Genomic DNA, 16,178 nt, shown 5'->3' with positions numbered 1-16,178 from the left:
GTCGGCAAAGAAAGAAAATTTTTTTTTTTTGAAATGTTCTTTGCCGACTGCTTTCGGAGTTGCAGTCGGCAAAGGTTTGACCTCTTTGCCGACTGCCTCCCATTGCAGTCGGCAAAGACTCTGTCCTGGGGTTTTTTTGCCCAGCTTTGCCGACTGTAAACAGTCGGCAAAGCTGGAATTTTTTTTTTTTTTGCTTTTGTTTTCTGTTTTCACGCATCAAAACCCTGCAAAATCACAAATTATAATCCAATTTCACCAGAAGCACCGGTAGCACCATTTATATCACAATTTCATCATATTTGTCGCCAACATCACCACATATATCACAATAACGCACAATATCACATATATCTCACATATATGTCACAATAACAACCACACAAGTGCATTACAACCATCACATGAAGTCCAACACGTCGAACACCACAAGTCGACGTCCATCACACGAAGTTCAACATAACAAGTCTAGGTCCATAACGAAGAAAAGAAATACATGACAACAACTTCGACGATACGGTGGATACATGATAACAGAATCGACAAGTACCTAGCTCGTCGCGCCGTCCCCGGTCTCGTCGTCCGCTCCACCCCCAGAGCCCCCAGGGTTTGCCCACGGAAACCCCCTTGGACCAAATTGAGGCGCCTGCGCGTACTGCCACCCTCCGCGCACCGGCGGCCACGAGTACGTCGGAGGAGGGCCACGCGGAGGTGGATACGGTGGATAGGGTGCAGGTGGTGGATACGACATCATCTGATGGCCGGGACCTCCAGGAGACGGGTTCGAACCCGTCGACTGTACCTGCACAAGTTAAACGCCAAGTGATGTCATTAGTATCTGCAGCATGGACGCACAAGTTAAAGCAAGAGTCAATATACTCACCGGGGTCCCTCCAGGAGCGACAAGAGCAGGCACAGGAAAAAACTCTGAAGGAGGAGGCGGTGGAGCGAACATTGGAAGAGGAGGCGGTGTAGACGCCCCGGGCGTCTGCATGGACTGGAAGAAGCTGGCCATGTTCTGCATCTGAGTGTTGTAGTGCTGCTGCAGGCTTTGCTGGTAAGCCATCTGTTGCGCCATCATCTGCGCGTGCAACGTGGCGATCCTCTCCTCCATCTTGGCCTCCATCTGGGCCTGCAATATTACATCCGCAGTGTTGATTGTATGTACAGGTGCGAAACGAGTGAACGACGAACGAAACGGCACTTACCTGTGACGCTGACTGCCGCCGGGGCGCTACGGGGATGTCGCTGGAGCTCGTGGGCGTGGATCGAACCTGGGTCAGCGTAGGAACCTGGGACGGGTCGAGGGCGCTGTGGGCCATGTAGTAGCGGCCGTGCTGCTTCCCTGGTCCCAACCTCTGCAGGAGGTCTGTGTCCAGGGGCTCGGCGGTGGGGTCGAACGTCTCCCCGTAGCGCTGGCGAGCCGCGACGGTGTACTCGGTGGCCTTCTCGTAGGCGGTGGGGTTGGTGTACGCATCGGGCCCGTCCTCCGGGTTGTAGACGTTGTTCGGATCCGTCGCCTTGCCCTTGTGAGAGAGGAGGTACGCGGTGTACTCGTTGATTTCCTGCCCACCGTGCGTCTGCGTCTGCATTGAAAACACAAACATGGTTACAAGTATTGACAATTGAGCGCAAGGATTAAGACATGAACGGACGCATACCCATCTTGTCGCGAACTGGGGGAGGGGCTGATTCCCTTGGTGGTGTGACACCCCTCGCATCTGCGCGCGGCGGCCCTGACGGTCGGCGCGCCTCGCGTACGCCTCATCCGTGCGCCACATGCGCACAATCTCCGTCCAGCATTCCCTGTGGTTGTCGCACCACGACGGACACACCTGCATGACATCAAGTATTTGACATGCGAGAAGATTAGTGTAATGTTTCACTGAAGGAATCTGAACGAATGTTGTCATACTTAATTACCTGCTCATATTGCGCTTGGGTGAGGTCGGCCTCCCTCGAGTTCATTCTCTGGCGGATTTGGGGCTTCTTGATGTTCTCTCCAAGCACGTTGGCGTGGAAGTCGCGGATGGCCTGTATGCGCGCCTCATGGTACAGGTCCTTGAGACGATCTTTGCAGACCGCCTCCTGCACTCGCGCCGCCTGGGCTGCTTTACCCTCCTCGCACGTGAAGAAGTCCTGCACATAGACACATCATGTAGCATTTCCTTTTTGCAAGAAGTCCGACGAATGCGTACTATTTAGCAATGCGGTGCGATGAAAGACTCACCCAAAACTCCCTCTTTATCTTTGCCGCGATGGTCTCGCCACCCTCCTCGACGAGGTAGAAGTGGGACCACTTGGTGGGCACCTTCATCTCGCCGTTGACGTTGATAAGGCCAGGGTAGTACTCCTTAATCAGGAGGCCCTGGATGCCATTGATATGGCGTGCTTGACCTGCTCCACTCACAATCTTCCAGGAACTGCACGAGTCATTAAGAACAATTATTAGTCTTCAGTTCGATTTTTGACATGTCATATGAACAAGTAGTGAAATCAATAATGGTTACTTACGTCTGGCCCACGGGTGTGATCACCGGGCGCTGGTGGAATTGCGGCCGCACCCTAGGAAGCTACGTGGGCCCGCGCGAGTACACCTTGGCCACGCCTGACGAAGTCGAAGCCGTCTCGCCTGGTGTAGGCGCGTCGTCGCCGTCGTCGTCGTCATCGTCGTCGTCGTCGTCGTCGTCGCCGCCGCGCTCGTCGTCACGCGACGTCGTCCCCCCTTGCGAGGACGAGAACGGCAGCCTCCTGGTCGCCTGGCGACGTCCGCTGGGGGGCTGGGACCCCCTACTAGACGACCCGCGCACCAACACCTCCTCCTCCTCCTCGTCGTCGTCGGTGGTCTCCTGCGGGGGGACCTGGTACGCCGAGCGTACTGCTCGATGCGGCCGCTGCCGCCGTCCGCCTGGCATTTTGTCGAGTGCCTGCAATGACAAAGAACAAAACTGTTAGCATAAATAAATGACAAGTACTTGTAAAGGAACATAATAATAACAATATAGTATTACATGGCCTCGTAATTATCTCCGCGAACGGCAATATCTCGGGCGTGGAGTCGTCATCTCTATCACTATCGTCGTCATCGCTATCAATATTGTCGAGCTCCCTTAAGTCATCACTGTCATCATCATCCTCATTGTCTCCATAGTCATCATCATGTACCTCCTCCTGGACAACTCCATCGCGCTGCATCTGCCATCGCTCAAGCATTCTTAAGTCCCTGGCATCCTGCACCTCCTCACCCTCGTCCTCATCGATTTCGTTGTCTACTTCCATGCCCATGAGCGAACCAATGTCGATCTCCAAGGTACCTTCTAGCCCCTCAGGTTGATAGAACTCATCGGTGCTTGGGTCAAAGTTGTAATCGTCGTCGTTCGGGAGAGGCGCTTTGCCGCGCGGCGACACCAAATGCACAAGGCTCCACCCCGCAAGCTTCTCGTCTTTTTGGCACGCCCATGGGAGGTAATAAACTTGCGTGGTGTCTCGGTTGGCCACAATGTAGACATCGTCTCCTTTATAGCTGGAGTCCTGTCGAATCTCGACTTGACCTATCGTAAGGTCTTTCCTCGTGATATCAGGATCGAACCAATGGCATTTGAATACCACCGGCGCTAAAGTCCCGGCACCCTTAAAGTTGAGCTCGTATATCTCTTCGACTATGCCGTAGTAGTCCTTCCCATCCGTGCCGGGCGTACGAACTCCGCAGCACATGGTTTTTAGGTTGGGTCGACTCTCCTCATAGCTTCTCGTGCGAAAGCGATAGCCATTCACATCATAAACGGTGAATGACTTCACCCTACGGGAGAAGCCACGGCCCACCTGTTTCAATTCATCGCTCATTTCTGCATCCGTTCGGGCCTGCAAGGGTAGGAGATCGTTACATAACTCGCTCCGGGGAGCAAAGTGGAATCACAAAGTCGGAAAGAGGTTAGTTGGTTGGTACCTTTGTACAGAACCAGGAGATGAAATCGGGCACACCGTGTCTAAGAAGATTGTCTTCTTCTTGCTCGGTAGGAGCCCTATTGCCTTCCAGTATTGACTAATAAATTCCCTGAAAGAAGGAAGAAACTAGAGGGTCAGACCATGATAGATGGAGGATAGTGACGGCGTAGGTAACAAGCTCATTGAGAACTTACTTCTGATAAGGAATCACTTCATCAAGGTTGATCAACAATGTGAACATGATAGTCTGCCACTCCTGATGGTTCAACTGCTTGTTGGTACCTGTGCTTCCACTCCCGAGATCCCCTTGGAAAAGGCTGAGTATCGATGAGTTCTCGTCAGCGTTGTAACGAGGGGTTGGATTGTGCATGCTGGGAAGCTTCTCAGTATAGTACGCCTGTGTGAAGGTCGACACCTCCTCTAGAACGGAGGCCTCTCCCACGGAAGCCTCAATCTTGGCTTTATTTCTACAATTTTTCCGAAGAAGCTTTAGACACCTCTCGATTGGATAGCACCAACGGGCCTGCACGGGACCCCCCAACCGTGCCTCGCGCGGTAGGTGCAAGATCAGATGCTGCATGGACAGAAAGAAGCCGGGTGGAAATATCATCTCCAACTTGCAGAGCAACAGAGGTGCAGCCTTCTCCAGTTCAACACAAACATCTCGAGACAACTCCTTGGCACAAAGCTGGCGGAAGAAGAAGCTCAACTCTGCCAGGACGCGCCACACATGCTCTGGGAGGTATCCCCGGGTCATCGCAGGAAGGATCCGCTCAATCCATATGTGAAAGTCATGGCTCTTCATCCCTAAGACTTTCATAGTCTGCAAGTTCACACCCCTGCTCAGATTCGCCGCATACCCATCGGGGAACTTTAACGTCTTGATCCACTGCAGAACTTCCTTCCTATCTGCCCTTTTCAGGATGTAATCGGCCGGCCCCCTTTTCCATTTCCTGCCGGGCGCAGGGGTCTTCATCACCAGGTTTGGTCTATCACAGATCATCTCCAGGTCCAGTCTAGCCTTGACGTTGTCCTTCGATTTTTTGCCAACGTCCATGAGTGTTGCCCAGAGTGCCTCGGCCACATTCTTTTCTGTGTGCATTACATCGATGTTGTGTGGAAGAAGAAGGTCCTTGAAGTAGGGGAGCCTAGTCAAGCCCGATATATGAGTCCACATGTGGTCCCGAGCATATCCCTTAAACCCACCTGTTTCCTCAGGTTCGAGAGCCTGTATGTCGGCAAGGACGGCGGCAGGGCTCTTAACCTGCGGAATGGGGCCGGTGACTTGAACGCCTTTCGTGAAGTGCTTTACATCTAGCCTGAATTCATGGTTCTCAGGCAGGAATTGGCGATGCTTGTCGAAAGAAGAAAACTTGCCGCCCTTGGCCAGCCAGGTGAACATCACATCTGCCTTGCATGTCGGGCAAGGGAACTTCCCGTGAACACACCACCCGCTGAATAAGCCATACGCCAGGAAGTCATGCATTGAATACTGGTACCACACATGCATTCTAAAGTTCCTCTTCGTAGCCCGGTCGTACGTGAGTACCCCCTCTTCCCAAGCAAGTTCCAATTCATCCCACACAGGCTGCATGAACACACCCATATTGTCGCCCGGGTGTCCAGGTATTATCAGCGTCAAGAGCACGTTCTTAGGTTCAAACATGACGCCGGGGGGGAGATTGAGGGGGATCACAAACACGGGCCAGCAAGTGTACGGGGCCGCCATCATTCCAAACGGGTTGAACCCATCTGTTGCCAGCGCTACGCGTACATTCCGAGCCTCCATAGCCTTGACAGGATTCATGTTATCAAAGTGCTTCCATGCATCACCGTCCGCCGGGTGTACCATCTTGTCAGGATGGTATCTTTTGCCATTCTTGTGCCACGTCATCTGTTTCGCGGACTCCTCCGTCATATACAGCCGTTGCAGCCTCGGTACGAAAGGAAGGTGCCGTACGACCTTCTCGGGGACCTTTGACTGTTTCATGCTGCCATCAGAGCCTTCTACCAACATGAACCTAGAGGCATCGCACTTCGGACAGGTTTTTGCTTCCTCGAGGTCTCCCCTGAACAGGACGCACCCCTTCGGACAAGCATGGATCCCCTCATACGGCATCTTAAGTGCACGAAGGAGCTTCTGTGTAGCGTAGGTGTTCGTCGGCAGGACATGATCTGCCGGAAGCAGTCCCCCAACAATGCTCAACACGAGATCGAAGCTGTTTCGACTAATGCCCAGCTGCGACTTCAACCCTATCAGGCGTGAGACGGCATCCAGTTGCGTAAGCTTTGTCTTCTCGTGAAGGGGCTTCTGTGCCGACTCCATCATGTCGTAGAAGGCCTTCGCGGTTTCCTCCGGATCTTCCTCCACATCCATTCCTTCGCCAAACCGTGCTTCGTGGAAGTCTGTCATCATGTCTGCCATCCCGGCATCGCCATCATACTCCTCGAGGACGGGTCGCACCACCTCGTCCCTAATAGGATGGTATTCACCATGGTGGCGCCAACGGGTATAGTTTGGAACGAACCCGTGCTTGAACAGATCTCTCAACACCTGAGCCTTTACTTTCTTCTTCTTGTTCCTGCACTCGCTGCAGGGACACGGCATCCGAATCGACCCTTTAGCAGCTGGGCCAAATGCATGCTCCAGGAACTCAGTCGTCCCCCTGATCCATTCGTGGCTCTTACTTGCGAAGCCCGAGTACATCCACTCACGGTCACCCATGCTCTGTCATGCGGCAATGTTAACATGTGATAAAACCAGCAAGTGCATCTACAACGCGCTCCTACCATCTAATAGGTGAAGGATAGGTCCTAATCCCACCCGAGCATGCGCAGACGAGGTTAGCTTCCATGCTCCGCTCCCGTCCGAGACAGAATTTCGGCAGCACCTCCCCGCTGTTCTCCCGATACACGTCCCGGCGGGGAGAGTGTGTATCCAGAGAACAACGGGGAGGTCCTGCCGAAACTCCGACTCGGACGGGAGCGGAACATGGGAGCTAACCTCGTCTGCGCATCCTCAGGCTGTCCAAATAACGTGGACAATCCGAAACGGATACGGTTATACATATGCGAAGAACGCATACTTCCAACCGTATCCGTTTCGGACGGGAGACGCCTAACTGGGTAACGCGACCTACGACTACATGTGGCGGAAAGAGGGGTCATACCACAGGTGCCGGTGAAGAAAGGCTAGCGGGGCAGTGCCGAGTCGTGCTCCTCCGGCTAGCCTCCAATGGGAGCCCTCCTGAAAAAGAAAAACAATTAGTGAGAACGAAAAATTTCGGCAGCACCTCCCCTGTACGGGAAGGTTACCAAACCTGCAAGAAAAGACGGCACGATGGCCGACAAACACATATACATGTCAGGCACGATGGCCGACAACCACAAATGTATTTCCAATCCATGCAGAAGAATATAAGCAGGTATTAATAAAGTAAACTACTACTACTAGTAGTACTACTACCTCGTCGTCACGGACGGCGTCACCGGCGCGTGGAGCAGAGGCGCGCGCGAGGACGGCGAGGCGGGGACGGCGCGGCGAGGCGAGGATGGTGAGGCGAGGACAGCGCGGCGAGGACGGCGACGCAGGGCCGGCGGACGGCGAACGGCGCGCGGACGGCGGACGGCGGACGGAGCGGGGCACGCCGGATCGGGGCGGGGCAGCGACGGCGCCGGGGCGGGTCGGGGCGAGGCCGCGGCCGCTGCGGGGCCGACGCCGGAGCTGCACGCGGCGGCGCGCCTGGCCGGGGCCGGATCGGGGCGGGGCAGCGCCGGTGAGGCCGGGCGGGGCGCCGGCGCCGGGAGGGGCCCAGCGCGGGGGGCCAGCTGCAGGGGGGGAACGCGCCGCTGGGGTGGCCCAGCGCGGGGTGGGGAGCTCGGGTGGAGGGGGTGCGCCGCCGTGGAGGGACACAGCTCGGTGGGGTGCCGCCGGGGATGGCGAGCCGCGCGTGGAGGTCGCCTCTCCGCCTGGAGGGGTCCGCTGCCGCCGTGGATGGCGCGCGCGCCGCCGGATGGCGCGCGGGGCGGGAGGGAGCGCTCTGTCCGCCGGGAGGGGCGCGCGTCCGCCGGGAGCTCGCAGGGCGCCGGGGAGGGGGCGCGCGGGGCCGGGGAGGGGGCGCCACTTGCTCGAAACTTTCTCAAATTTTTATCACAGCCTCCGCATGCGATGACAAGACACGTCGTCAAGTTTCGTCATTTTCGGACTCCGTTTCGATTTTATAAAATTTAAAAACACTTTTCACGCGCGTGGCTCGGCGTGTTCCGACACCAACACGGTGGAAATTTCACGCGAGGCCCCGCACACGGCCTCAACATGCTCCAAACATCATGAATATCATTTTCTGAATGGCCGGATTCCATTATTTCATGTACCTGCAGTTCAAATCTGGAGCTGTCGGAAAAAATCAAAGAAACAGAAAAAATCTACGGAATATAGCAAAATAAATCAAAATGACCCCAAACTTGGAATATATCATGTACTTACTGTAGCAAGGCAACACAAAAAAACTGGGATCGAAAATCGAAAAAACAAATTAATTCTTTGCCGACTGCCATCAGTGGCAGTTGGCAAAGAGCCTTTGCCGACTGCCAGGGAGGATGGCAGTTGGCAAAGCCTGCGCCTTTGCCGACTGCTGACGGAGTGGCAGTCGGCAAAGGTGACGGCGTGGATGGCGTCAACCATGGCCTGCCTTTGCCGACTGCAATTCTTTGCCAACTGCCTGGCAGTCGGCAAATCCAGGCAGTCGGCAAATCCTGCTTTGCCGACTGCAGGAAATTCCAGTTGGCAAAGGGACCTCTTTGCCGAGTGTCGAAAAAAAACAGTTGGCAAATAAAATTGCAGTCGGCAAAGAGCCAGTTTTCTGTAGTGATACCACTATGATCGACATGTCCATTGAGATTTTCACTTTCCACATCACATATCCATATCTAAAATGAAAAATTCCAAAACTTTTGTATCCATATCCATTTGTTAATAACAAATGGATGTTTTGCGTATGAATGTTGTTTTGTCAATGATAAAATTGGACACTTTAGATGGGTTAGACCATGCAATATATACTTATTCGCTCGAGTTAATATTAAAATATTGAATAGAAAAGATTAAAAATAAAAAGAAATTATCCATCATGCCTCCTACTCTTTTTCTCACCCCAATGTTCTAGCGGTTGTTATGCCTGGTTTTCGCTGGTTTTTGTTCAAAAACCTCTAGTTCAACTGGCTTTCTTCGGTACAAATACATGATTGATCTTTTAATTGAACCAAAACAAATCAGACTTTAGTTCCAGTTTTTTTTCTAGTTGTACCGCCAGACCGGTCCTAATAACTAAGTATACAACATCATACCTCTACTCCAAAAGACTGAATTGACAACTCTCGAGATTAACAAAGTCACCGTGTTCATCTCGTTATTGACAGACACATCACTTCCCACTAAAGAAAAAGCATTGTTAAATCTTAAAAATAAACCTAGGAAAATGCGAGCACATCCAATTGAATCTTGGGTGGAGAGGTCTTATCATAAGAACCTAACCAATTGAACTAAGGGTAGCTCCTACGTACAAAAACTCTTATGTATACAATTTTATAAGACATAAAACATCTTGAATAAAAAAAAACTTTATTTGCAACAGTGAAAATATTGTATTATATCAACTACCATTATTTGGAACATGGAAAAAAACACAGAAGAAAAATACACGAGTAACACGACACAAATTGTTACCGACGTCTGAAGGCGCCAGAACACACGAATTAGATAACTGATGGAAATAAAGTAATGAATCAATGAATTGAAAGAATTTATGTTCAGAAACTGAACCGAACAAATCAACTAAACAATGGTGGCGTAGATCCATTTTTACATGAACCGACAGACACGACGAGATTGATCAGTCAATCCGACATCCTGCGCTTCTTGATGGGCAATGGACTCTGCACCTCCTCTTCCTCGGCCCACCTCCTAATCCCGGCGTTATTATTCTCCGGCAGTGGCGTCAGGTTAAGGTCAAAGTTCCTGACGGTGACGCCCGACGACCCCGTCCCGGCGGACGCCGAGACGGACGCGGACATGCCGTCCCAGTAGTGGCAGCGCTTGTGGCCGCCGAGCGCCTGGCCCGTGGCGAACCCCCTCCGGCAGATGGTGCACCGGTGCGGCCCACCGCTAGCCGCCCCTCCTCCTGCCGATCCCGACGACGCCGTCGTCTCGTCGAAGTCACCCCCGGACGCCGGTGTGGCAAGAGTAGCGGCGTACTGCTCCGGCGTGGGCGGCTTGCGGTGGCTGGACTTGTGGCCGCCGAGCGCCTGGTAGGACGCGAAGGCCTTTCCGCACACCGCGCACTGGAACCGGAGCTCCTGCTGCGCAGGTGAGTGGATCGGGCACCACTTGTTGGTCGTCTGGCGCTGCTCCTGCTCCCGCTCCCGCTCGCGACCGCCACCGAGCCCAAACTTGCGGGTGCCGGCGAGCGCGGCGAGGAAGATGGCGAGGTAGTCCTCCTTGCTGAGCGCCAGTGCCGCCGGCGCCGGGAGCGCAAGGGAGAGCGCGGTCGAGTCAGTAACGAGATCTTCCAGGCCGGCAACCATGGCTAGCAGCAGCAGGCAGCTGATGAGAAGAAGAAGCTGTTGTGTCCTTGGACTTTTAGCTCGATCTTGCGTTCGTCGTACTACGTTAGCCGCCGGCGATGAGTTGGAGCGATCGAGCTGGAGTTTGTGGATGGAGGCGGCGGCTTGTACGTGTGAATATATAGCAGGGAAACAGAGACAGACAGACCAGGTGAGAAAATTTAACGAGATCGACTGTGGCGTGTGATGCTTTGGTTGGTGGAGCAAGTGAACCAGTGGAGTAGTACGCAATCGCACGCACGCACGCACGCGATCCAGTCAAACATGCAGGCGGTTGGCCGTCGCTGCGTTGGTTCGCGGCGCAGCCAAGTTGCCCATAGGGGGTACCAGTATATATTTATGCAACGCCCGTTCCGGCCAGGAAGGCTTATATAATTTGTATAGGACAGCCTTCACCAGGAATTGTTCCCGGCAGGAATGATCCTAAAGGAACGAACGTTAAATGATTCGTCACGTAGGCAAAACGTTGACATAGCAACGTAATTAATGAAGGAAGAGAGCAAAAATCTTAGAAATGGTTTCCTCATGAAGAAATCAGGTCTTCTCTTGACCCAATGCACCAAGAAACCATGAAATCACCATTGGGGAGAAACCATCAGTTTCTAGGGAGCTCGTGCCGCACTCCCATTGGAAGGAAGAAGATAGAGTTGGAAGAGAGAAAGAGAAAATAATTATTACTCATAGAAACCATGAGTTAAAAAAAGTACTAGGTTTTTAGTGCAGTATTCTATGTTATAGAATCTACCAGTTTGTTAGTTTGTTTTATTGGAACTGCCCTAAGATTCCAAGTTGCCCATAGGGGTACCAGTAACTACGATTTGTATGCACGCATGCCGATGCAGTGAACCAGTCGCCTAATTTGGTCAATCAGTATGCAAAAAAGAAGCGAATAGATATGACTTCTTTCGTTGTCCTACGGCACTCTTGCAGCAGCTTCCCGGAAATGGCGAATTTCAGACCGGGGTAGCACACTCATCCGTTCTCTATAACCTGGGGCTATACAATATAACACGTGTTTCTGCGTTTCTGCGTGCTAGCCTTTTGCCATTTCCGGACGTACGAAAGAATAGAGACATGCAACGCATCTGCGTGCGGTCAATGAACAGACCAGCTTTCGACTGCGTACTTGACCTTATTTTTGCAGCAGCCCGCCGGCGGCGCTCCACGGTTGGGACTTTCTGCATATATACTGCCTCCTCCGGTCCATTTTATCTATCGCACACGTATATCAAAATTAAAACTTTAAAAACTTTGACAAATAATTAGCTAATAACTTTTTATTATTATAATACAAATTTTATATGATTAGATTTGTAATAAATTATACTGTCCAAAGATTATAAGTTTATAAGCATAAATAATATAATATAAAGCAAATGAATGGTCAAAGTGTAATCTAGGAGATCGTGTCATTTTAACTTGCGCCAGATAAAATGGAATGGAGGGAGTATGTGTTTGTCCTGACGTGTGCGTAGTGTTCGTTGCCATCCATTTCTTGCCAAATTCTAAAGCATGCCATGCTTTCACCGAGGAGTTATTATTTTGCACCATATAAATGATTTCAAGGGACTTAGGATTTAAATTAAAGAGGCAGGTATATATGGCCACCGCATCTAGAAATCAATTCATCATAGGTTAAATGGAAATATTCCCTATATGTAAATCAATTATTTTGAATTTAGAGGCGGCCTAAAGAGTAAAGAACCACCACTAGAAAAAAAAGTTCATAAGAGGACAAACCTCTCTATAGCGTGTCCCACCCTTCTTACTCCCGATGCCCTCTCCCTGATAGAGCCCCACTCCTAGCACCTCAGGCAACACCACACAACCCTCACCCCCTCACACTCTCCTTCGACGGTAGAGTGTAGAGATCCAACGCCAACGTGTGGAGATCTAGTGGAGGTACGCGGGAGCAACTACTCTAGAGGGGGTGGATGGTCCATTCCCTCCTTTGGCAGTCTTGCGCAAGCATGCACGTGCATGACATAGCCTACACCCCTGCTCTAGCAGTGGCGCATGCCCTCCCCACCTCTGGCAGTGTCTCGTGGCACACGTGCACGCAGGGATGCGACGAGGCAAATCCATATATTAATTCCAACTTCTTCACCCTTTTGAGTTAAGCTTCACGCAGGGCACCTTCTTCTCACGCCAACGCCCCCTCTCACTCTCCTCAATCACCTCTCACTGGTAGCAACACACAACCTCACCTGTTGAGTACCTAACAGCAGGGGCACATAAACTCCTGGATTAGCGTCATAAACTATGATTAACCCCTTGACTGATTTCCTTAACCCGTCAGGGGCTCGGGAGCTACACCCAGCAAGTGCACTCGCGCCCCCACTAGATAGTGGAAAATGGCCCAACAGGCCCAAGGTTGCCCTGTTAGAGAACAACCTCATGACCTTGAAAAAAATGACTTAGGACAGGCTAGCGACTGAGCTCCACGGACTCCTGAGCAACCCCGGCCTTAGCACCAATGGTCATGGCCGACCAAGGAGACTAGGAGCCGTGGGGTCATGCCCTGTCGTGCCGACCAACCTTCCACCCATAGTGACGCGAGGAATCTTTTGGGAGGCCCTAAAAACAGTATGAAGCCTGACAGGACGCCAGAGTTGCGGCACCCCTAGCCCTGCCGGCGTTCTGTTGCCTCTTGCCCACGAGGCTGTGTCGGCCACTTACTATGCAGGTGCCCCAGGGCATGACGCAACATGACAAGAAAATGTGTGTTGTCTCTCCAAGGAGGAGATGGGAGCGTGCCCCCAGCCTCTCTGGAGATGCGGCGCACACAGCCGATGCTCTCCTCTAGTAGCAGCATGCATGTGGCCCACACAGCCTATGCCCTGCTCTAGAAGTGGCGCATGCCCTCCGCCCTCTGGCGGTGGCATGTGGCGCTCGTGCACATAGGGATCCGAAGAGGCAATATCTATATATTAATTCCAACTTCTTCACCCCTTTGAGTTCTCCTTCATTTAGGGCACCTCCATCTCCCGCCAATGCCCCTCTCTCAGTTTCATGGCCCGTGGTGGCTCCATGACACCAACATGATGAGCTCGACAGCAAGCTCTTGGCTATAGGGTGTCGATTTTCCTTTTCTGATTTAGAGAGACGGGCACTGTAATCCACGTGTGTAATATGTGCTTTTAATTAAATAGATGAGTATTCAGAGATGGACGTTATTGCCGCCTCTAAATAAATCAGTTCTCGTGGATGACGTTGCCGCCTCCGAAGCTGTGTTGTAGTAGTGTGAATCCGGATAGACAAATTCCACTATAACTGTTTTATTAAATCGTCCTTGTTGACCTAAACCGTCAGAGATTCATATATGACTGAATACTTGATCCTTGCGACCGCGCTTTGCAGATTATCCACACGGTTAATGTTAGTTAAGTTACGTGGTTTGGTAAAATACCAGCAGGTGTTTCCTAGCTATACGTTGTAATTTTCGTGTCTGATCGGATCAGTTAAAATGTTCTCCATTTTCATCGATTGGAAGTCGGTGATTTGTTTTTTTTTTTGGATGATACTTCATCCAAGTCGGTGACTTCCAAATTTGAGTTATAACTTCCAGTTATTTTATTAATAAAAAGTCGTCAACACAACTAATTAAATGAGTTGAATCAGAACAGGGAGAGACACGGGAGTTGAAGTTGATTATTAAGAGAAGAGGAGAGGAGAGTTCAAGATCTTGATCGCAAAATTCTTAGTAAACACAGATGGGTAAGTAGGAACTTTATAGTAGAAAAATCGAATAATTTATTAGTGTATATAAAAGAACGAATCAATCATTTTTACATGAACCGAGATTATGGACACACGATCTCAATCACAGGCTGTGAGAGTTAATTAATCCAAGATCCTGCGCTTCTTGATCGGCAGTGGACTCTGCACCTCCTCCTCCTCGACCCATCTCTTCACCCCGGCGTTCTCCGGCACAGGCATCAGGTTGAGGTCAAAGTTCCTGACGGTGACGCCCGATGACCCCGACGCCGACGCCGACAGGGAGACGGACACCGACGACGTGGCGTCCCAGTAGTGGCAGCGCTTGTGCCCGCCGAGCGCCTGGCCCGTGGCGAACCCCCTCCGGCAGATGGTGCACCGGTGCGGCCCACCGGTACCTCCCGAGGACGACGTCGTCGTTTCATCGGAGTCGGGCGCGGAAACCGCCGCGGCCGCAAGAGCAGCGGCGTACTGCTCCTGCGTGGGCGGCTTGCGGTGGCTGGACTTGTGGCCGCCGAGCGCCTGGTAGGACGCGAAGGCCTTCCCGCACACCGCGCACCGGAACCGGAGCTCCTCCTCGTGCGCGGGGGCCGGCGGCAGTGAGCACCACTGCTGCTTACTATTGCCGTGTACCTGCCCGACTCCCTCCTGGTGCCGCGCGAACCCGAACCCAGCGGCGGCGGCCTTGCTGAGGCCGCTTCCTCGGGTGCCGGCGAGCGCGGCGAGGCAGATGGCGAGGTAGTCCTCCTTGTTGAGTTTGAGCCCCGGGCCCGGCTCCGGCGTCGGCAGCGCGAGGGAGAGCGCGGTGGGGTCAAGAAGAGCTTCGAAACCGGCGGCCATGGCTAGCTGATGACGATTGACGACGGCTGGTGCTGAGAAAACTCTTTGGCTCACGTCGCTAACGTTCTTGGACTTGTAGGTCTTAGGCTGGAAGGCGTGGATGGATCGGAGATGGAAGAGGAGAGGGTGACCGGTGTGTACTTATATAGGGACAGCGAGGAGGTGATCTACCTACGTTTGGTATGGAGGGCAAGCAGCAAGCTAGTGCAGAGGTCGCCAGCGGCCAGTCAAACATGCGGGCGGTGGCCGCTGCTGCGTTGCTTCATCGCGGGGCATTGGCATACAAGTTGCCAATAGAAAACTATTCCTACTACTATTTGCTGGTAGTTCAGCGGCGAGTGGCGGCGACTCGAACGTGGGCGGTTAGTTGGGGCCGCCGGTGGCTACCTGAGCTGCAGAGATCCGTTGGCGCAAAGCGTTTCTTTGGCATGTGCACGCTCTCGTATCGCGACGCCAAGTAGGCGGCGTGTGAACACCAGACCAAAGCTGAAGAAGAAAGGTGTGCACTGAATTTAGACTTAGACTGATGAAGGGATCAACCTGTACCCACTCATGTGTATACGCATGGAACGCATCATGCACGTGTTGATTGAGCTATCCATGCCTTATTAGAACCGGCCTACAACGGACAACTTAGACGCCATATATAGATTATTATGGACTACCTCTGTCGAATTGCTATGGCTTGTTGGAACACCCTGCACCTGCTTATTCTAGTTGGCGCCACTCCTCTCTAGATCTTTGAAGCTTTCAAAAATCAGCTTCAGCTGCCTTTCTTTATGGAGATTGTGATTACTATGTGCTGGTCCATTTGGGCAGAATGATGTGATCTTCAGAAGCGTACAGGCCTCGATGCAGCGTTGCAGGGCGATCTTCAAAACAGAATTTGCCTTAGTTATCCTAAGAGCAAGAACAGCTTTTCATCCCTCAATAGATTTAAGGCCAGAAGATTACGTGTAATCCTTTCTATCTTCTTTGTTTCTTGATCTTTGTATTGGGAACGCTTAGTTATTTAATAAAAGCACAGTAGGGGATCAAACCCCTCCTCTTTTTCCCTC

At 52.2% G+C, this 16,178-nt stretch overlaps 4 protein-coding genes across 4 annotated transcripts; all 4 read right to left on the bottom strand.

Annotated features, from left to right (window-relative positions):
* Nucleotides 1-225: 225 nt before the first annotated feature.
* On the bottom strand, nt 226-1,860 carry LOC136539589 (uncharacterized). The gene is made up of 4 exons (XM_066531552.1): nt 1,659-1,860; nt 1,206-1,583; nt 881-1,129; nt 226-799 (listed from the first exon to the last, which is right to left on the bottom strand). The coding sequence occupies exons 1-4, from the start codon at nt 1,836-1,838 to the stop codon at nt 548-550; spliced, it is 1,059 nt and encodes a 352-aa protein (XP_066387649.1). The 5' UTR covers nt 1,839-1,860; the 3' UTR covers nt 226-547.
* A 5,544-nt stretch (nt 1,861-7,404) lies between these two features.
* Nucleotides 7,405-9,346, bottom strand: LOC136537016 (vegetative cell wall protein gp1-like). Its single transcript, XM_066529122.1, has 2 exons — nt 9,289-9,346; nt 7,405-8,099 (listed from the first exon to the last, which is right to left on the bottom strand). Exons 1-2 carry the CDS (start codon nt 9,344-9,346, stop codon nt 7,405-7,407), a joined length of 753 nt encoding a protein of 250 aa, XP_066385219.1.
* A 440-nt stretch (nt 9,347-9,786) lies between these two features.
* LOC136539590 (zinc finger protein 36-like) lies at nt 9,787-10,621 on the bottom strand. Its single transcript, XM_066531553.1, has one exon. The coding sequence runs from the start codon at nt 10,522-10,524 to the stop codon at nt 9,838-9,840; it is 687 nt and encodes a 228-aa protein (XP_066387650.1). The 5' UTR covers nt 10,525-10,621; the 3' UTR covers nt 9,787-9,837.
* A 3,686-nt stretch (nt 10,622-14,307) lies between these two features.
* On the bottom strand, nt 14,308-15,213 carry LOC136539587 (zinc finger protein 36-like). Its single transcript, XM_066531550.1, has one exon. It carries the CDS (start codon nt 15,118-15,120, stop codon nt 14,407-14,409), a length of 714 nt encoding a protein of 237 aa, XP_066387647.1. The 5' UTR covers nt 15,121-15,213; the 3' UTR covers nt 14,308-14,406.
* Between the last annotated feature and the right edge of the window lie 965 nt (nt 15,214-16,178).

This window comes from Miscanthus floridulus, chromosome 2 (assembly GCF_019320115.1).
Source record: "Miscanthus floridulus cultivar M001 chromosome 2, ASM1932011v1, whole genome shotgun sequence".
In the NCBI taxonomy this organism is placed as follows: Eukaryota; Viridiplantae; Streptophyta; class Magnoliopsida; order Poales; family Poaceae; genus Miscanthus; species Miscanthus floridulus.
The sequence above is the reverse complement of the archived record's forward strand: the minus strand, read 5'-3'. Positions and strand labels throughout refer to the sequence as shown.